At 37.6% G+C, this 22,586-nt stretch overlaps 1 protein-coding gene across 1 annotated transcript in view; it reads right to left on the reverse strand.

Moving 5' to 3' along the window:
* The window catches only part of Cps1 (carbamoyl-phosphate synthase 1), a 109,754-nt gene that overhangs the window by 51,536 nt on the left and 35,632 nt on the right, over positions 1-22,586 (reverse strand). Inside the window, exons 11-21 of the mRNA XM_057761411.1 lie at positions 22,487-22,564; positions 20,695-20,793; positions 18,939-19,034; positions 15,734-15,923; positions 14,820-14,977; positions 13,290-13,418; positions 9,717-9,861; positions 8,041-8,251; positions 6,427-6,625; positions 4,357-4,533; positions 1,248-1,366 (exon numbers count right to left, since the gene is read on the reverse strand). Of these exons, the coding sequence (XP_057617394.1) occupies positions 1,248-1,366; positions 4,357-4,533; positions 6,427-6,625; positions 8,041-8,251; positions 9,717-9,861; positions 13,290-13,418; positions 14,820-14,977; positions 15,734-15,923; positions 18,939-19,034; positions 20,695-20,793; positions 22,487-22,564 (1,601 nt within the window). The remainder of the gene's footprint in view (positions 1-1,247; positions 1,367-4,356; positions 4,534-6,426; positions 6,626-8,040; positions 8,252-9,716; positions 9,862-13,289; positions 13,419-14,819; positions 14,978-15,733; positions 15,924-18,938; positions 19,035-20,694; positions 20,794-22,486; positions 22,565-22,586) is intronic.

Raw genomic sequence — 22,586 nt, forward strand, 5'->3', positions numbered from 1 at the left:
GTATAATTCAACACGGAAGTTCTGCTAGCTTCATAAACCAAGAAAAGAAACCCTAAGTCAGCAAATCCTTAGACAAATGTATAGGCTCCATTCTGTCTTATTTGCTGACTACTGTGTAGGCTCCATTCTGTCTTATTTGCTGACTACAGTTCATTCAACATAAGCTCTTTAAAAAATGACTACGGGCAACGGTGGCCAGTCTCATCTTTGCTTGGCAAAGTCCCTGTGTACAAAGTCAAGGATTTAACATGGGTAATTATTACATTGAATTTTCAAAGACTAATCTTATTACAAAGAAAAATCAGTTTTTTCGTTGCTTGCTGTTGTGCACACATCTCAGTTAGGCAATGCAATAACCCCAATATCGGTTGTCATCGCTAAACACATGAGCAGCCCACCTTCTGGATCTTCTCAACATTTTCCATAATTAGTGTGCATTTCCCCAAGTCATTTGAAAAGAACTTACACTACAAAATCTTTCTTTCTCTAAGCACGTCCCTAGGCTTGGAGATGAGATTTCGCCAGAGCATCAGTGGGTTTCAGTGTATTAGAGAGAGAAGATAAAGATGACTTATATTTTAGTTTGGTAATAGATGCTCCTCTTTTCAAAGATGTATGTGGAAAACCTGTCTAACCCATAAAAAATAATAAAGGGATAAATTCTAATTACCTGACATGATCAGAATATTATTAACATGAAATGAAGTTTGTAAATAATTGGCGACAAAGAAATAAAAATTGTAAGCTAGTCAGAGGTAGAAAGGCTGTTGAGTGACACATGAATGTGACTTATTTATATGCTGAACTGAAAGTTCCCATCTCAAAAATATCAGTTGAACATGAGAGGAATATGTTCTCTATCGATATATAGTGATTTATAGATTAATATTTAAAGCAGAACTAGGCTTCAAACCTGAAATGAAAATGTACATAAAACTCCAATATTGTTTGCTGAATTTCTGATTAATAATATGTAAATTAATATATATTTATAAATGTACTCTAATTATTCTAAGCTCAAAAGACTTAGTTAAAAATCATAATGCTTGATGTCAACAATAAAAGTATAAATAACTCAAAATATTAATAAATATATTTCAAAATGATATGAGAAGCCACCAGTTATCTGTTGGCCATAGCTACCTTTTCCTAATGTTGGCACCATTTAGCTCACTGAAGCAGACTTTAAGAGAACCACTCAAAAGTTCATGAGAAATACGTAGAGCGGTTCAAAGCAACCCTCTTACCTGTTGAGTCCTTTCAGTGTCTTGTCCATGTTTAAAATGTCACGCATCTTATACAAGAACCACTTGTCGATAGATGTGAGCTTCACAATTTCATCGAGGGACATGTTGCTTTCCAGTGCCTGCGAGAGGAAGAGCAAACACATGCCTGGGTAACCATCTTCTAAATGGCTAGTTAGTTGGAAACGTAAGAGCCCTTCCTTTCCACAGTAAAGAGCCTGGGGTCAAGTTACCAACTGAGATACGAGACTGAATCATTGATGTTCCTTAAAATAAACTTAGGGTTCTGTTACCTGCACCCACAAATGGCAGACCAAGGAAGCACTTTGAGCTGCCAAAAGAAGTGTGTGCTCAGAACAGTCTCAACAGGTCCTGCCTCCTCCTCTTTACTTGGCCAGGTCACTATTTCCTAAGCCATCATTTGGAATTAAGAGGGATCTAGTGACACTATAACCCCACTCTCTCAGCAGCTCCCACTGTTCTCTTAAGCTCTCTTTCACAACTTCTCAAGAATAAACCACTAACTACTCCCTGAGCTGAACGCGCCAGATGACTCTCAAAACCAGCTCTTTCCAACTCAAAACATGCCCATTGCTATTATGTATGGTTATACAAGTGTACATGTAACCAGTGAACAATAATAAACGTCTAATACCTATTTCCAAGCCGTTTTAGAATGACACTTTAGATTTTTAAGCTCAGAAGAGAAATGCTCTTAACTAGAAGCTCCGCCGTTACATTTGAATCAGCGTAGTTAGGTTTTCACAAAGCGCTGCTTATTTCTACTGTCAGGAAGTCCATGACTGTCAGCTGTGAGCTACAGCAAGGTTCACAATTCACTTGACTAGACTATAATAACATTTAATGAAAACACTCAGAGTCATGCTCATTTTCTAATTTTATTCATATTACTCTTAGTAATTCACAAAATCCCAGGCATACCATAAGACCCACATTGACCATATTTCCTAAGAGATTAAAAGCTGCCAGCCATTAACAAAATGAGGTGCACAGAAAGTAAGTCACTCGTGCTTTCAACAGGTCAGATAAAGAGTACATCTGATGATGCGAAATTAGCAGAGGCCTAGAACCTGGTGCCCATCTCCCTCCAGGCAGACCCCGCTTCCATCATGAAGCTGGCCCGCTAGTCTTGAGCCTTCATCTTTCCACACTGCAACTCAGTCATCTTACCCCACTGTAATGAAATCTATGATGACCCCAAACACATTTGAGGTTGCTCAAATGTTCTTCACATCAAAACTAATACCTTGCATTATCCCCAAATCAAGAGGTGATGATCCAGTCATCCTGAAATAAGACTGCTGCAATGACCAGACCTCAGGGTACCTTACCCTTTTCTGAGAATCAAGAAGCAGGTGGAGATTTACGCCCACCCTTCATTCTTTTCCCTTTCAGCCCTGCACTGTCCTTACGTTCTTTGTCAAAATCACAAGTTCCCGGTCGCTGTGGATATGAACAGTAGTGATGGCCTCTAACAACAGAAATCAGTTCCTTGTCCCAGCACTCTGGCAGACAATAATTGATATCCCCACGCCTGCACTTCCTGCTTATACACAGCATGTTCTGTGCAGGATGAACCTCCACACATTTGCCCTGTTCTCCCATCCTGTGTACGTCTATTAGAGAAGAATGAGAGATTTCCCTGCATTTTACAGCCTGGCTGGGAACTAAGAAATGCTGTTCTTTTTCATCTGCTTGAAGTGGCAGAAACATGATTACTAGACTCAAGGAAAAAAATCCATTTACCGCTTTTCCCACAGGGGAGAAGATAGAGATAGATAGATAGATAGATAGATAGATAGATAGATAGATAGATAGATAGATAGGTAGATAGGTAGAGAGATAGATAGATGTATTTACACATCCAGACCCACACATTTGAACATCATGGATTTTTTTTAAATAAAAGACTAAGAGAGAAACAATAAATAAAATGAAATGACCTCCAGAAAAATCTGTTTGTTACTTTACCCCAACACAACAGAAAAACATAATTTTTGACACCCAAATTAGAAAGTATTCATCAAAGATAATGGTCTCTCCCAGAGAATTTCAACAGGACTTAACTATCTTACATGTAGAAGCCATAAGAATGAGAATACTGTATATCAGATGCTATGAAAGAAATAGCCCCTGCGCTTCATCAGCTCCCTGCAGGACTGTCCCTAAATGCTGCTGAGCTGCAGTGATTTCACATCAAAGGCTGCATTTTTCTGTTTCTATGAAGGCATTATATAAGTCATATTCTTCTATAAAATTCAGATTTTCACTAACTCATCCCACATGTACACAAACATAAAATGGCCAAGGGAGCTTTGTGAACCCAGTGTGGTTTGCCACTGTTGGAGGATTAATGCCTGTGCTTTCTTAAATGTCAAAAAACCATTTAGGGATTTCTGACCAGACAGATTCCAGCTGCCCAAGTCACCTTTCATAAAATCAGATGAGCCGAAACTTCAAAACTCTAAGCACAGTAAATATGAATGGAGATTAAAATGGTACTTCATTTGCATGAAAAGGAACTGGGGGATGGAAGTGAGAAACGTGGGGCTTTTTGTTCTAAACAATACACCACTAAGATAATGACAAGGAGGAGCCTACCATCACAGTCTAGATAGCCTGGTGTTTAAACACAGAGAAGCAGGAGGGATTAGGATGTGCTCTATGATACCAATGTATGGATCTGCTCTCTAAATACAGTTGTATGCATTTGCAAGGAGCATTGACAAAGGTTACAAGAAAGGACAAATCAGTGCTATAAAATCTTGAAGTATTGGTGCCTTGTATGCTGAAAGAAGAGTCGTTTTCCTGGGTGGCTATCTTAAAAAGTACAATGTACCCTTGGGCCATTCGCTAAATTTAAAAAAATAAATAAACTTTATTACTCATTAGAAGAATGTCTGATGAAATCAGAGTGTGTGAGAGAGAGATAAGACAGAGGTGTGTGTGTGTGTGTGTGTGTGTGTGTGTGTGTGTGTGTGTGTGTGTGTGAAAGAGAGAGATAGAGAAAGAGAGAGAGTACATGCAGAGATGTGTGATGGCACAGGCTTGCCAGGCTGACTAACTTTCGGGGTTCTTCATCCTGTGTTACCTTGGCAATAGCGTAGATGCGAGTGCTGGAGGGTTCAGACAGCTCTTTCCTAAGATCCAGGTTTGCTGGCCATTCCTTATTCATTGGGAGACGGGGAGTGAACCCATCCACGGACGGGTGGCACATCCTCAAAGCCTTCTGGAAACTTTCCTCAAAGGTGCGACCAATGGCCATGACCTGGAATAGACACGAAGGAGCTTTTATTGAAGGAACAAGCTTGCACATCTTTAGTTTCTGGCAAAATTAGGTGTGCAATACTTCCAAAGACCTGACAACTGCCAAAAGATTCTGAGATTATCAGTCGATTTTGAGGTTTTGTTTATTTTCCCTTCCCTTTACTCCATGATTTTTAATGTAATGAATCCTTAACATTTATTAGGATTTTTAGCAGCAAGTGGATATAGCTGTATTTCTGAGAGTGAGGAAGACATTGCCTGTACCTGTTCTGAAAGATAATAGTATTAAAATGAGGAAAAAATGCTAAAGCATAGGTACCCTCCCTTTAAAAGAGCACACATTATGCCAGTATCCTTTAGAATAATAGGAAGCAAATAAGGAGAAAAGAAGCATATTAACACAGATACCGACAATTTTAAGAGTATCAATCAGGATTCATTTTTCTATAGCTAAGTATTGATATTAGTAGACCCCTAAGAATCATAACAAATACAGAATATAGATAGAGGTTAAATTCCACCATGATAAATTCTATATGTCTTTTAGTCTTTATAGCTTATTGTATCAAACAACAACAACAACAACAAAAGAGATAATTTAGTCTGAACCAGTTAGTACTCAAAACTAAATTTAATCTGGCTTTGCACCTTACCCACTTATTGAAAGGGATGAACATTGTCTTTGAATCTTTCCATGGAACAGTAAATTACCGTGCAATTTTTGGCTCCAGTTTAAAATACCAAAGGTTGCAATACTGCCTTCTGTAAACTTTCATGATTCCCCATACAGACTCAAGATCACATTAATGACAGATTAGGAGATTGTTGTGACAACTGTGTAAAAGATATATATTTATATATCACTAATTCCCAGCAGAAAGCCTTTGTTACTTACACTGGCCCAAGTATAGTTAGAAGTAAGGGGAGCTTCCAGAGAGCAGGGGGAACAAAATATCAGGACCTTTCAGTTCAGCGGGAGGAGACTAATATGGCACTGGGCTTGCTCAGTTTGGAGTTGTTGTCCCTGAAGGTTTGTGAGAGCTCATGGAGTCAGCCTGTCCCCTCTACAGATGGGGAGTGAGAAGCATAGGAAAATGAAAGCCACGGCTCACAAGAACGGACTAAAGTCAAGTAATCAACTTCAGACCACTTGAGGTTCGGGAACACTGCACTATTTGTTATGTGGTGTCTGTATGTGTGCGACATCTTCATGTGTAAGAATGTGGGTGTGGTGTGCGCTTACTGATCTGTGTGCTGTGGATGCCAGAGCTTGACAATGGGATGACTCCTAAATGATTTCTCCATATCAGTGCTGGAGACAGGATCTCTTACTGAGCCTGGAGCTTGCTATTTAGCTAAATTGGGTGGCCAGGGAGCCTCAGGCCAGGGGAAAGCCAACCTGCCTAACTCTACTCTTTCATCTTCTTCCCAAACCTATCCCATCCAGTAATGGGATTACAGCTCTACACCATTGCACTTGGCATTAGGTAGGTGCTGAGGGCTCAGATCAGGTCTTCATTCTGGTGTAACAAGCACTTTGCACACTCACTCACTATCGTCTCAGCCCTTATATGATCTTTTATACTGTTCTAGTTCTAGATTTGGTGAAAAAACAAATTTCATTTAAGCTATATCTATATATACCTGTGAGATTTATATATATATATATATAGCCTTACCTTTGTATGCAACTCTGAGTCCATTAAAATATCATGTAGTAACTAACATACTAAATCTCAAAAGAAGCAATATTAAAACACTAAAAAGGAAATGAAACGCCTACATGTTCTCCAGTCAAGAACCCAGTATCCAGATGGTCAGCCTTTTGAGTTTCAGTGGTATTAAGGAGTTGACAAGATTACAAGGTGAATGGAGTGCTAAATCCCGGACTCACCTCGCCTACACTTTTCATTGAGCTACCAATCCGGCTGGATGTTCCATGAAAACGGTCAAGATCCCAGCGAGGAATCTTGGTCACCATGTAATCCAGGCTAGGTTCAAAGCAGGCTGACGTCTTCCCAGATACAACATTCTTGATTTCTGGAAGTGGGATTCCTAGAGCAATCTTTGCCGCGATGAACGCCAGTGGGTAGCTGTAATGAAGGAGATAAAGGAATTCTACCTTCACTTTCTTTTTTTTATAATTTGAGCAATAAGTACAAAAAAAAAAAAAAACTCCAAACATGAACAAATTATTCTTTAAAATTCTGGCATTGGTTGACTTCAAGGATAAGACACACCTGATTTCTACTATGTATGAATATTTACAAGCCACTTACAAAATAAAGTGGTGCATGATAAAGCATACAGCCGTTGAGAATTCACTGGTAAGCCCTGTTTGTATTGCTACAGCCTCCAACTTTTATCCCTTCAACACAAAATCAAAAGGCTTCTTGATAAACAAGATTTTCCCTCCACTACTGAGTTTAATGTCCACTGAGATTAGAATCTGCAAAATAGTCTCTGAGAAAACATGCACCACTACGTGTATCTAAGGAAACATTTGGTGCTACTGTGTACTGCAAATGGCCTGAAAATTTGGACTAGCAAATTTGAACCCTGGTTCTATCTCCAAATATTTAAACTCTGGGCTCTTGTAAATGTTAACCCTCTGGAAACTTGGATATCCTCTAGAATGTCAGTTCAGATCATTTTAATTGATAAAATAGCTCCTAGAACTATAGCATTAGATATGAGTCATTCTGTACAAGTTCCCGTCTAGCAGACAAGGAAACTGAAGGCGGTAAGTGCTATGTGCAGCTCACGTCAGTTAATGAACCAAGCAAGAAATCAGGTCTTCTGACTCATGAGCAGAGCGCTACAACCTTGACCACTGTGTAGCTACATAAACATACTAAAGAAGCAAATATTTTCTTCATTTTGATGTCGTATAACTTAAATGCCAGTTGCTAAAGTGAACAATAGAAACAAAAGGCTTTATTTACTTTCCTTTCAATTGTGTTTGCTGGGAGCTGTTAAATGGACATTGAACTTACTTATTGTAACATTTATCCATGGAAAAATCCTACATTGCTTATTCTTGTGGAATTGTTTTTAATTGTTGATTATAAGCTGATGGGTAATTTTGTATGTTTTATTGTGTACATTTCTAGAACCAAATTGATCTATATTGAAGTATTGAATTGAATAAAGTATATTTTATTAACCACTTGTATAGGCAGTTGAAAACTAAAATTAAATATCAGTGTTCACTTTTTCACATCTGAAAAGTGTGATTAAAAAGCATATTTTTCACAACCTGTTTTGATCATCCAGATCTTGATTGGTTTATGATTAGCCTGCAAAGTCAGCAAACAATATTATTTGTCTCAATCTGGCAGGAAGCTCATTACTAACCATGTCTTTGGGGTTCTCTAAATGTCCTGGAACTAGCACGCAAGAAGTTAGGGTAGATTTTACAAATACAAATTGTCTTCCCCTAGCAGCCAATTTCCCATTTCTACCTGCAAAGAAATTGCAAACCTATGGTCAATCATTCTGGTCTTACCCAGTGGCCTTGGAGGCCAGGGCAGAGCTCCGGGACAGCCTGGCATTCACTTCAATGATGCAGTACTCCATTGAGGTAGGATGAAGAGCGAACTGAATGTTGCATTCACCCACAATACCCAAGTGGCGAACAACATTGATTGATGTGCGTCTCAACATCTGGAACTCTGCGTTGGAGAGTGTCTGAGCTGGGGCCACAACAACTGAATCACCTGTTAACACAAGCAACACCCATTAGTTGGTGACATATTTTAACAGCTGACTTGACTGCCTTAATCTCCTAAAAAGATACAGGGCATAGAATAGACTGACGATTTGAAGAAAGGTTTAAAACTACTATTCACATGTATTTGAGTGAGGCATCAGGTATTCCCTTTAATTCTTGTTTGCCCATGTGATTTACTTATAGAAACAATCCCCCCTCAACTTCAGCCACACTCATCTAACTGGTAAAGTTAATTATCAGCTTACTAGATTTCCATCAGCCCCTTCAGCTGCTCTTCCTTCATCTCAAATTGCCTCTCAAGTTTTTCCTTCCACAGAATATTCTCTCCTTGTGTCTAGATTGACTCAACTCTCTCCTTTCCCATTTCTGCCTTCTCATGCTTCTCTAACATGAGGCCTTTGAATCTTTAATTCCAGCATCCTTATTCTCCTCCCTTCTGCATGCAGACACGTTCAGTGACCCTCTCCTGAAGAAACCCGTCCCCAACTTTGTCAGACTCACAAAACTTTCATTCTCTTCCTCACTAAACATCTCAAGATTATGTCAAATTTCTTATCCTCCTTATCATATAATTCCATTCCATATAGGTTCCATAACTAACTTGAAGTATCTAATTTTTCTTCTTGAACTTATAAAAACCCAAATCAAATTAAATCTCTATTCTTGAGCTAGCATAGGAATTAATACTGTCACAAAGAAAGCTGTTTTGTAAAATATGTTCTTGCATTGACCTACTTGATATTACTCTACCTAATTTTCCTCCTATTTATCTCCTTTGCTTCACTCACTCTCTTTAACCTGACCTAGAATTGAATTGTTTTTCATTGTATCGAACACTGATCCCCTTCTCACCTTTCTTTGACTATATCACTGAAAGGGTGTGTGTGTCTAGTCTCAGTCATTTCTTCTACACTAAATGATTTCCAATGACTTTTTGTCAACATTTTAATTTCTGTATTCTCATGCATCCTGTTCTAGAGTCCCAAGTACCTTCTCTGAGGTGCCTGCCACATCTTTAATTTAGCATTTCTGAAACATAAGTCATCATGTTTGTCCTCTACAGCCAATTAGTTTAACCTGCTAAAAATCTGTTTTCATCACTGTTGAGACTATTTTCTCAATTCCTTGGTGACTAACACATTAGTGTGTTTTAAGGTTTTGAAGGCCCCATCTTTATTTCCAAACACTGTCATAGCTTTTACTCAAATTAATTATTTATCTGACTTCCCTCAGTTGAGCTCAAGATAATAATATCTACCATACCAAAGAGGAATTCTGTGAATTCCAAACTAAATATGAGACTATTTTCAATGCTATAAAATACTATGTATCAGTGTTAAGTGTTATCATTAGTCTGTCATCTAAGAGTGGTAAAGTACCTAATACAGGTTGCTATGGTGATCAGAGTCTGGAGCTAAAGGCATGACAATTCTTGTAGATTTTTTGCCTACCTGTGTGAACACCCATGGCATCAACGTTCTCCATGTTACAGACAGTAACACAGTTATCATCCGCATCTCGGACAACTTCATATTCTATTTCTTTCCAGCCTGTCACTGACCTCTCCACCAGAATCTGGTTGGTCATAGCAAATGCCTGGAAATTGATGACACAGATACCAAAGATTTAAGGAGAGACACTGGTTTAAACAAGGACATGAAGGAAAGTGCTCTGACCCAAATCTTGGTCAGTACTAAAGTCTTAAACCCCATCTTCATTCTCCCCCACCTTCCAGAAGGCATAGGGTGTCAGAAAATCAGTGAGACCAGGAATAGTATCCTGCAGTGAATATGCTTGATTTGGGTTATTGAGGCTTGCCATTCAAAGTGCTGATATGACATTAAATCAAACTAATTTAGGAAAAAGAGAAAATAATTGAGCAATCAGGCAGAGGGAAATGAAATTATTTCAGTAGCTAGGCTTCTGTGAAACCAGAAAATGTGATAAGTACAAATAAATGTGGAAAAATAAGTCTAAAGACGCTGGCTTTCTCTAAAATAACTGAGGGTGGTTTGTACAGTGACATACACAATCAAAGTTAGTTGGAGCTGATGAGGAGGAAAAGGGAGATGATCATGGCTGTAAACAGTGAGCCAAGATGGCATAGCGACTTGGGAATTAGAAGAATCATATGCAGCTATTATTATGGCTAATCACTGCCTAAGTACTTAAATACTCTGAGTCGTATATCATACATGGCTGATTAGACAGATATGAATTAGTGTAATTACCATTTCATATTTACTGCATACCCACAGTGTGGTAGAATGCTGAACTCAAAATATGAAAGAGGCCATCTCTGACCTTGGGCATGTGGTGACTGACCACTGAAGACAGGGATTTCCCTTTGTCACACAATGTATTTGATTTTTGGATATCAATAAAATGGAAAGAACTTTAATTTTATTTCAGATTATTAGTAGGCTGTATGATATAGTGACAACTCAATTAATATTTTCCATAAGGATTCTCAGCCCAGGGTTTTTGCAACCTCAGTTGTCACTATGGACACGTGCAGCTGAAAATGCAACTCTTTTGTCACCAACTCATCTGCCAGGATGAGGCTCCCAAAGCCGTTAGGACATTCTGGGGCTGCAGTTACCAAATGAGTGACGATGTCCTTTGCCATTTGTGCTGTTTGCAAAAGAAAGCCCTGAGACAGAGGGAATAAATTGCCTATTCTAGTAGACTACGATAGATATTTAGATACAAGGAAAATTAGCATCATTTTAACCAATCTCCTAGCCTTGATTTAAAGTTTTTCAAGTCTCCAATTTTACTCCAAAGTTAACTTAAATACCTAATTGATGTAGCATAGCATCTAGTGGCTCTAATTATAGCCTCAAGTGGATAAAGGGATAGGTTAAGATGTAAGGATATGACTAGCTAATCTCAAGGGGAAAAAGTAAAGGTTTTCAACAAGGAAAAGTATTCATCAACCATTGACTATTGTAACAGAATAGCAATATTTGAAAAATATTTCATTCCAAAGCTGTCTTCAGATTGTAAATGTTCTATATAAAAATTGGTAATTCAGAATGCTTCATTTTTTGGATAAAATATATTTAACACAGGAGAAACATATGCTTACTGTTACTAAGTATATTGCTAATAATAAGAATACTCATAACATGTATCATGCTATAGTAAATATATTTTATAACTACATAAACATAGCTTTTACCTTAAATAAATAACTCCATAGTTCAGACTGGGAGTTATTTAATACTGGGAAAAGGAACCATTCCTATTAAATGGGTTGCCTTTTGTATGTATAATTTAAGTAATTTTAAAAAACTAAATCTATCTCGATCCATCGCCAGATGAAGGTTCTAAGGTGATATGCAAGATATTCATCAGTATAGGAAGGGTCATTTCAGGTTCCCTCTCCTCAGTTGCCCAAGGTACCAGCTGGGGACATCTCCCTGGACACCTGTGGAGACCCAATTTGGAGCAACGGACTGAGCTCTTAAGGTCCAAATGAGGAGCAGAAGGAGGGAGAACATGAGCAAGGAAGTCAGGACCACCCACTGTGACAGTGGAACTGATCTATTGGGAGCCCACCAAGGCCAGCTGGACTGGGACTGAATAAGCATGGGTTGAAACTGGACTCTCTGAACATGGCAGACAATGAAGGCTGATGAGAAGCCAAGGACAATGGCACTAGGTTTCGATCCTAATACATGAACTGGCTTTGTGGGAGCTTAGCCTGTTTGGATGCTCACCTTCCTGGACCTAGATAGAAGTGGGAGGACCTTGGTCTTCCCGCAGGGCAAGGAATTTGGACTACTCTTCAGTATCGAGAGGGAGGGGGAACGGAGTGGGGGGAGGAGAAGAGTGGGGATAGGGGGAGGGGAGTGGGGGGAGGGGGCAATATGTGGGAGGAGGGGGAGGGAAATGGGGAGGAGGCGGAAATTTTAATTAAAAAAGAATAAAATAAAAATCTTTTCAGAAAAAAAAAAAGAAAAGAAAACCCCAACTCTAACTTTGGAAATGCAAAGGACTCCTGTAAATATCAACGTGAGTAAGCTTTGCTGGTAAATGTCTGTTTTTAAATGTTGATGTTTAACAGAGTCGGTAAAGATCTGTGTAACTTGGGATAAAGTACTCTAAAGACAATAAAAAAAAAACTAAATCTAAGTTGTTAGCTTGTAAGCCTGTCACTACAGGTATTTGAGAATATTTAATTGTATTTATCTGCTTTCAAATTTCAATACCAACAACCAAAATTTCTTACTTTGTTTTAGTTCAAAAATAAGAAATAAAATTGCGTGGTACTGAGGGCCCCTCAATGGCTACACAGTAATTTCGTCAAATCATCCCCACACTGCACAGATGTCCTTGCTACAACGGCGTTTCCTCACTCAGAGTCATTACTGAGTGCCCAGTATTACTAGGTATGGCTCTGAAGTAGCAGAAAATTAACAAACATCTCCGGAGCAATGCTCTGTGTGTTTACCTCTGTTTCGTGTAGAACACCTTTTTTTAGCCAAAATAGTTTCAATAAATCTCTCAAAATGCACTTAGTGATGCATCAAAGCAAACGATAAATCTTCCACTCTCACCCTCTGTTTGTGGACAGTAGTTGGCAACTTTCATTCATTTTATTACATGTAGAGACTGAATACCGTTGGTGGTTTGACATCTGCACTTTGGGGAGAGATTGTGTCCTTATCAGGTTTTCTCAAAAGTGGTGTGAAAAACGAGGCATTTTATTCTGCTCTTCTCTTAACCAGTAAAATATACTTTAGCGATCTGAATGTTTTAGCGTAGACAGACAGAGGCAGATAAAGGTGGATTAATGTTCCTCAGTGAATTCAGTAGCATAATGAAAACGGACAGATAGGTAGAACGGGTTATGCTGTGTTCTGGTGTGAGCATCTGTGCTTGTTTCCCTCAATAGCGGGTCAGTTGACCCTTGACTATGACGGTGACAGGGGAAAGGTCACAACTTTCTCTAAGCGAATAGGTTCATCAAATCAGCTTCTCTGATTGATAGGAATATTGCTCAGGAAAATACTTACCTTTGTGCCAAGGTCCACTAAGGTCTCCTTATTGGGGCAAATGCCAGAGCCTAAGCCACCCAGTGCATACGCAGACCGGATCATTACAGGGTAGCCAATGGTGTCTGCTGCCTTCAAGGCATCCTCCATCTGGGAACAAAGCAATGATATTGAAACTCAAAGACCGGCCCCCTCCTCCTTCTCCTCCTCCCCCAACACACAGAAAGGGGAACATACAGAGCCACACTATAAGAGCCTAGAAACCCAGGTTAATTAGCTGATTTGCAGAGGGGAACATGTTCTATTATCCCCTTGTGTACTTCTAAAAAATAATGCTTCTGGAAAAAAGTTGTGTAAAATTCCAGTGGGTGTAATTTTTTCATTTTTTATCAGATAAATTTTAGAATAAAAGATATATAAAAACAATGGTTTTAGCTTCAGTTTGAAAGTCTATCATTTAAAGAAAAAAATGTTTATCTATTCCCAAAGCTTACATGGTAATAAAACAACATGTCATTAGGAACACTAGGTAAAAGGAGGTATTTCATTTTTCAAATTTATTCTCAGAACAGTCTCTGCAGCTTGGAATTTTTTTTAACTTACCAATACAACATATGGTGGCTATATTTTCTGTTGTGGAATATTATTACACCACCAATGGGAATGTAATTACACCTTTCCCATATGCCTGTTTCTTATCATGGAGAGGCAAGGACATAATTATATCTGGCAACGAAAAGTACTAATGTATGGCAAGAGTTTCCCGAAGCATTCAGGAGAGCTCCCAGGAGATTCTTCTTGATTGACAGGTTTTTAGTCTGGCATGTGCGCAGTAGCATTCTTTTCTGAGGCAGATACACCCAGTTTTAGTCATCCCAGAATTACTTGCCTCAACCCTAAGACTTTGCCTATTTTACAATGGGGAGGTTGTGTTTTAAGCTTCCACTTTTCACCTCACCAAATAGATTTCTAAAATCAAAAATAAAGTCAGGGAAAAAGAGACAAACAAATACTTGAATTTTTCTTAGTGATTGGCAATATTCTAAAAATAGGAATAATGGAAAATGAGTATAGAAAATCAAACCCAGATCTATAACAGAAGTATATGCATCCAGGATGAATCTTAATGACTAAATTCATTTCATTCTTAAACATTTATTTCATTTCAAAAACCCAATTTTCAGGGTATTAAGACTCACACTCAACACGTGTGACTTATTCCAGGAAGGAGAGAAGGCAAAGGCAAGAATAAGTTTGCTATTAAAAGTCAGCATTGTTGTTTTCGGGGCAAGAGATAATGGGTGGCTCAGCTTCAAACAAAGGAAATCACCCCTGGGTTTATATTTTCCATTGCAAAGAGTAAAATATTAATATCTATTTCCAAAATTTTAGCACTGAGTGCTGACATTAATATACAATGTCTCCATGATACTAAAATATGTCTGAAGATAACATATAGATTTTATATATAATTATCAGAGATGATAAACCATTCTCCCTGCAGTCCAAGACAAATAATGATCCCATCTCCCAAGAACAAAAGTTTCTTACTGATTCCACCGCAAAACTGGGAGCGATCTTCTCATTGATCTCGTTCAGCTTGTCTGAGAAGAGCTGTCTGTCTTCTGTGGCCATAATGGACTCCACTGATGTTCCTAAGACTTTCACACCGTATTCCTTGAGCACGCCCCTCTTGAATAACTCCACTCCTACAAAAGAATCAAACATATGGTTTTTATCATCTTCAACCTTATGTCTTCTTAACAGACACTGAACATTGTTTAAAGAAAACCCTAGGGCTAGAAAAATATCTCAGAAGTTAAAAGCACTGGCTTCTCTTGCAGAAGACCAGAATTCAACTCCCAGTGCCCACAAGATAAATAACAGTGACCAGCAACTGTAGTTCTAAAGATTTCTGATACTGCCTTCTGAACTCCTAAGGTACCAGGTACACACGTGGTACATATACATGCATGCAGGCAAAATATCCCTACATGTAAAATAAACACATCTAAAAACAATTTGAAAATAACTCTTAAAATGTATTCAAGAAGCTAGCACAGCCAATAACAGATCAGTCAAGACAAGCCTACATTGCCATGTGAAAGGCAAATGCCCTAGCACTGACTTGCAAGCATGAATATGCTAATCCTCATTTTTCATTCATAATAGTTCAGAGAGTTTCATTGATAACAATGTCCTAAGATGGAGAAGGAAATCCACTAAATCTCTTTGGCCACTCCAGCACCTAAACGTGAAGAATTTTTTGCATCTCTACTATTTTGTGCCATAAACTAGTACAATTTATTACATGGCGTGGAAGACTTTCGTTTGCCATTTTCTTCTACATTAGGATAAATGCTTTATGAGCACACAGAACACAACGATTCCATGACTACAAGCAACATGCATTTCACATTGGTGCACAGGTAAAATAACCTACACCTGAACGGAAAAGAACTCACCACAGTTCAGAGCTGTCTGGCCACCCATGCCAAGAATTAGCCCATCAGGCCGCTCTGCTTTGATGACTTCTGTGACAAACTGTGGGGTGATGGGAAGAAAGTAGACTGCGTCTGCCTGTTTCAATCCCACCTCGTTGGTCTGTACTGATGCAATGTTTGGGTTCATCAGGACCGTTTTGACATTTTCTTCCTGGAAAAAAAAAATGAAAAAATTAAGTGTCTGAATTTAAGGTCTTCTGTGGATAATGGTTGCTACACTCCGATGAAGACTAGTTGGGTAGCAAAGCTTTTAGATTATTCTCTGGGCTGGTTGCGGAAATCAAAAGAAAACAAGCATCTGGCCAAATGAAGAAAAAATGCTGTAAAATAATGCTAATAAGAAAAAGGGCTTCATCAAGATCATCACCATGAATCCTTTGCCAGGTATGTGGCAAATCAAACTGGAAATCATTTTCAGAGAGACTGTCTAGAAACTGTTTGCTAAACTTTAGGGTTTAATTGATATCAAAAGAATGAAATGCCACCCCCCAAAAAACTTAAAATGAGTAAACATGATATGGAATTATAAACAACTTAAATATTTCATTTTATGAAGAAAATATATTTAATAGAGGCAAAATATATGTTTCCCTTTATATGTCTTGTCTGAGCACAGCACTAGGTGCACGTTTAGAATGCGGTATCTTGTTCTTGCCAGAATCACTAAGATACACCTGCTGATAGATAGCTATTTTCTCTAGTTTTTAAACCTGCTTGTAATACTTTTAAGAAAGCATTATACTACATATGTGTGTGCATATATATATATATGTATGTATGTGTATATATGTATACATGCGTGTGTGGTTGCGTGTGTGGGTGTGTGTAGAAAATAGAAATTACCATATGGCAATAAATTAAAATACAAACCTGCATCTATGTGCATGCACGCGTGTGTGTGCTCATGTGCAAGAATATGTGATTTGCAATATTAACTCATTCCTTACATCTGGAGAGACTTCTTCTAAAATGATCTTCACGTACTAAGAATAATGATTTTCCAAATCAGGATGAGAATGAACCTTAGTGAAATAAAGTATGAAATATGGCCAGATAGTCCATATTATTTAACAAACTATAGTGTAGATTTCAATTTCTTCTAAAAAAAAAAAAAAAATCAACAAAATATTCAGATGAAAGTCTAAAACTCATCCTTGAAAACCAAATTCTTCCTTTAAGGAAGCTCTGAATTAAAGATAAACACAGTTTATGCTATTTTAAATTGCATGTAGTATAATATTTGTTAATATATATACTAATCCCAAAAGAGAGATGTCCATTTCTTGATGGAAGAAACCAAGATTCAATGGGGTTTTAAAAGGGTTACTAAAGGACACATAGCTGACATTAGACTCTATCTAAACAAGACATTCAGATGCACTTTCTCTGTCTTCAGTGTGAGTTGTCAATCAATATTTTAAAAAGCTATCCAGAAAAAGAGTACTATTATTAACAATACATAAAGCTAAGCAAATATATTTTGGATATAAGTAATAATTGGAATAATTGAATCTAAATTGTAAATATACCATTAGCAAAGGTATGAAGGAAAGCTTACTTCTCAGGTACCAACAAACTTCAGAATATTGAACATGTTAAAATGTAGCAAATAAAACAACTTTCATGAATTTTACAGAAGTCATGCATACATGCTAATCATTTTTAATTTTATTTAATTTTGCATGAATTTTCCTTATTCTTTCCATAACATATGTATGTGCCACAACATTGTTTTAGTTTGAGTTTATATATTAATCTCATAATTAATCCTGTTATTTTCTAATTCCTAATCTTCAGTTGCAAGTTAACATAAAGCATGTTAAATTAAAACTTTGAAGAACTAAATCTTTACAAAGTTCCCAAAGACCATGAAAATGTCTACTACTTAATGGTATTCTAAATCCTAAATGTACTAACACTATGTTGTAACCAAGCTAAACCATTGAAAAGACAAGATCTTCTGAGTAAATTGGGAGCAAGGGGACCTAGGGAGAGGATTGAGGGGGAGGGGAGAGGCAGGGAAAGTGTAGGAGGGGAGCAGAGAAAAATGTAGAGATCAAGAAAAATCAATTAAAAAAAAGAAAACCTTCTAATCAATAAGAATCTGAATCTTAATATAATGCAATGAATCAATATTTTTAAATATGTAAAAAATAATAATATATGCACAGTAAGGTCATCTGTGAATAAATAAGAAGAAACAAGATGAGAGGGAAGGGGATAGGAGAGGAAAGGAGGGGAGGAGAGATGGGAAGAAGAATCAGGGACTGGATTGTATTAAGGCTCTTTTCAACATTTATCGGGGTAACCTTGGGCCACAGGAAAACTTTAGCCAGCTGTTTTCCGATGTTTGCTGTCCCTCTGATATCTCTGTGCTTCTCAGTACTAGCCGGGTCTTTGGTGAATGGCCTTTACACTGCAGTGCCTGAGGCCGGGTCACGGAGCCAGTGCTTACACTGCCTCTGGATGCCCTGATAATCACCAAGATGTAGAGCTTGTTGGAAAGAGGATTAAAGAGAGAGCAAGTTGTCTCAGCAGTGGAGCATCTTAACCACACGAGATAACTTCTCTAAAGGTTGATTTTGCTATAATTACAGTGGCAACCTGGATGAATCGAAGATACAAGTTTATTTTTTCCCAATTTAAGTATTATTAAATAATCTTTCCCACTTGAAAATATAGCTGTATCATCCAGTTTTGCAAGTCAGCAATAAAGGGATAGGATTCCCTAGTGACTGGTGATAATGTTTTATGCTTGAACAAATGTATTGGTACCCTTGCTTACCCAGCTAGGGTTTCATTCCACTACAGAAATGCTTGAAGCATCTAGCACAAGGTGTGAAGTAGCCTAGAGCCCAGATTCCTTCTGACACATCAAATACAAGTATACTTACCAACTCCCTGTAGAAACAAGATAAAAGTTCAGGTTTTCAGTGAAAAAAGACAATAATGTAAATAAATTCCCCTGCTTCACTTGGCTGAGTGCACATTTGAAGCGGTTAAAATCTTTGGTGTTGACCAAACTCTTACTATAGAATTCTAATGATAGCTAAGGAAAATAACTACAGTGACTTTGAAAAGAAACCTCATAAATCTCAACTACAAACGACTAATTAGAGTCATTAAGGAGCGTGTACCAACCCTGGGAAAGCTCATGCTCTCTCACCTTCATGGCTTTTACAGCCTGAGATCCTGAGTAATCAAATTCTCCTGCCTGACCAATGGACAGACCTCCCGATCCTAGGATGAGGACTTTGGAAACCTACAAACAATAAGAAAGAGACATTACTATCATTTCCAAGGAGTGAAAATAAGGCATCTGCCAGAGAACAGTCAAGCTCTGTTGCCTGAGTTTATACAGTCATTTCCAAGACACAAAGAATAACAACTGAAACATAATCTAATTTCACTGCCCCTTCCAAAGTTCCTGAACAATTTCTTTACTTAAGCAAAAAAATTGAAAGAAGCTGATATTTGGTTTAAGAATATGCAAAAACCAAATGCATTTACTCTACAGAAGATATTTGCATGTAAATGTACCTGCATATATCTCTACACATATTTTGAAAGTACAATGCATTCTTCTAAAATTTATATAATGCAAAAGAAATAGAGAGAATCTTTATCAAATAATATAAAATCTTAAATATATAATGACTTATGTCTTATACATATTAATTTTAATGCACTTGCCTTTAGAGGTAAATAATAAAATTTTGTTTACTATACTAAATGATGATTCATCTAATATTTTAAAAAATGAATTCTCAACTTCAGTGATTCAGTAAGTATCTCAGAGTTACAAAAGACTATGGTTTGGGATGGGTAACGGAAAAATACCAAATTGTAAATCAAAAGTAATACTATTTTTTATTAAGCTTTTATAATAAGTAGTCTAGTAGAAAGAAATTTTATAAGACAGTATTGTAGGTGAAAATTTCTTATTCTGTGCCATTTGACCAAGTGTGAGTATCTCTGTGCAGTAATTACCATCTGCTGCACAAGAGGTTTTCCTGATGAGGCCTAAGAAATGCACTAATCTATGGCTATAAAAGTAAATCACTAGGAAAATGTATAATACTATGTCCATTTAGCAGGATAATAATAGTAGGACCTCCCCTAGGCCCTGTGATTTGTCTAGACAGAGGTTCTATGCAGAGAGTGGGAGACTGGAAACACTCAGCCCTAAATGGAAGATATATATATATGAATGGAACATATGTACATATATTTACATATACATGTATATGTGTGTATATATATCCAGCACATTCCTCCCACGGTTCTGAGATCATTATGAAGAGGGGCAGAAAGATTGTAGAAGCCAGAGGGACTGAGTGATTGTATTAAACACATTAGGGAAATTGCAGATATGAACACATGATGTTGGTGACAATATACAGAAAACCTGTGTAAGCTCAGGAGACACAAAAGTTCAGAACAGAGGGAGGAAGTGGATAGAGCCCCACCTTTAGCAGAACAGCTACTGGGAATCAATTTCTGGAAGGAGAGCTAATTTACTTTAAAGAGACTATTCCTTTACAAAGGACAACCACACACACAAGAACAACACTGGGTACCACAAATTGCTCTTGGTAGGTTTAAGAGGAAAAAAAAGAGGACACGAAGTTGGGTGGGTGGGGAAGGATGAAGGATCTAATAGAAGTTGTGGAAGGTGTGTCATTATGAACAAAATGCATTATGAAATTCTCAAGGAATTAATACAAATATTTTTAAATAAATGTTTAATGCAAATTATAATGACTTCCCAAGAGCAGATAATTAAAACATATAATATTGGCATTCATTTTTCATAGATATTCATGTAAATTCTATCATTTTCCTTTTAAAAAAATAAGTCATCACATATGAGAGAAAGTACATGATACATAAACCAAAATGGAGTCTCTGCATCTACTGACCTCAACTCGGGATGCAACCAGCGCTGGCTTTGGCAGAACTGAAGTAATGGTGGTGCCTTTGCCCTTCTTTATCAGTGAGAAAAAGGAGTCAAACAGGTACTACAAAAGAAAAACCACAGCTGTTGGATGCTCTAAACTCACGAGGTCTCCAAGCACACTTCTGGTGCTCAGTTGAGTGAAAGCTTCAGAAAGAGAAATTTGTTTGTTTTTACCATAATTTGCTCCATGGATATTAGGAGTTTTGCTATTTAGTGGTTTCAATTTGGGTTTTGGGTTTTGTCAAATAACTGAATATTTACTCATATTAAATTAAGACCAGAGAAGACTAAAAAAGAGTCAACTAGACAAGGGCTCCATAACACACACATATGCCATTTAAAAAAAATAAAAATTGCACCTATAATCTTTGGGAGCCTTCTGGCCTCTGTTCACCTCAAGTCCTTTAAGATGAGACATTTTCTACAGACAATAAACACATCCCATGCTGCCTTTTGAGAATATCAAGATTTTAGTTCTTTAATTGTATATCATTTGTATGACTCAAACTCTAGCTGAAGAAAACTTGAAGCTAGAACACTCACGCTTCAAAGTCAGAAATAATATTCTCTCATTTCTGTCAGCTCTTAAAAAATGACCCCTTAAAATTATTCTTAAACTTTCCCAGTGAGCTTACTTCTGTTGCTTCACTAGACATGATAAATGTCAACAAAAGTACTCGTTTTGCAATTTGGCAGAATGGGAAAATAAAGCACTAATTCAGGGTGCAATGATTGCATATACTGAGCACATCTGAAGTTCTAGCATAGTCTAAGAGTTAAATGTTAAATTAAAGAAAAAAACTTAGCAAGCATTACATGAAGACAGTAACTAGTGATTTGTTTTGTTTTCCCAGGTTCATCATGAATTAATTAAAACATACAGGTTTTGACTCTCTGAACAGATACGTCCAAGTGAGAGAAATGCAAAAAAAAAAAAAAAAAAAAAAAAAGCCATGCACATATCTAAGAAGCCACTCTGAGATGAAAGAGTAGGAATTTCATTAGGAAACTCATGTCTTCCTCCTCCTTTTGCCTGGGCATCTTTTCTGGAGGCTCTGCTGACAGGGATGGACAAAGCACTCCAGGAGGCTCCTGGGCACAGGAAGAGGGAACTCACTCCAGACACGCAGGCTTTTCTGGGAGTAGTTGTAAGCTTAATTTGGAAAGATGTACTTGAATACTGAACCAAAAGCTCTCATTAAATAATAGAAAAACTATCCAGGTTAGAAACAGACTGCTCTAAGCATTCCTGTGGGTCCCTTTTGTAAAATCATGTGAGTCATGTGACCACACGGGCTGCCTCTTTCCTTCCCAGCCCCTTTCCTTGCCCTGCTGCTGTTTATTCTCCTTCTGTGGCTTCACAACCAGTTGCCATGGGGATTTTTTTAACTCACAGATGGGGGATTAAAATTTCATTTCAGTTATGAGATGGAAAGAGCAAGAGGGAATTTATTTGCATAGCACAACAATTGTAAATTTCAGAGCTAAATATATTAGAATGATAATGCGTTTAAGTAAAAATAGCATCATAGCATTGCTTTGAGTTTCTTAAGGGCTTTCCCACTTTAAATTTAAGAAAAGATTAAAATTTACTTCATGATCTTCATGCGGGAATTTAATACAAAATGCATGAAACCAAGATGCAATCCTTGAGAATATTGTGCACCAATTATTTTGGTTTCTTGAGTCTTCACCCACAAACATCTCTAATTTTTTTTTTCAAGCATATAGCAGACATGGTCTGGCTGGCATACCTCAGTGTCTGTTGGCCCTGGGCTGACCTCTGGGTGGAACTGCACACCAAAGAAGGGTTTGCTCTCATGCATAATCCCCTAAAGGAATGAGAAACAGGGA

The sequence above is a fragment of the Chionomys nivalis genome, chromosome 2 (genome assembly GCF_950005125.1).
Source record: "Chionomys nivalis chromosome 2, mChiNiv1.1, whole genome shotgun sequence".
NCBI classification, from domain to species: Eukaryota; Metazoa; Chordata; class Mammalia; order Rodentia; family Cricetidae; genus Chionomys; species Chionomys nivalis.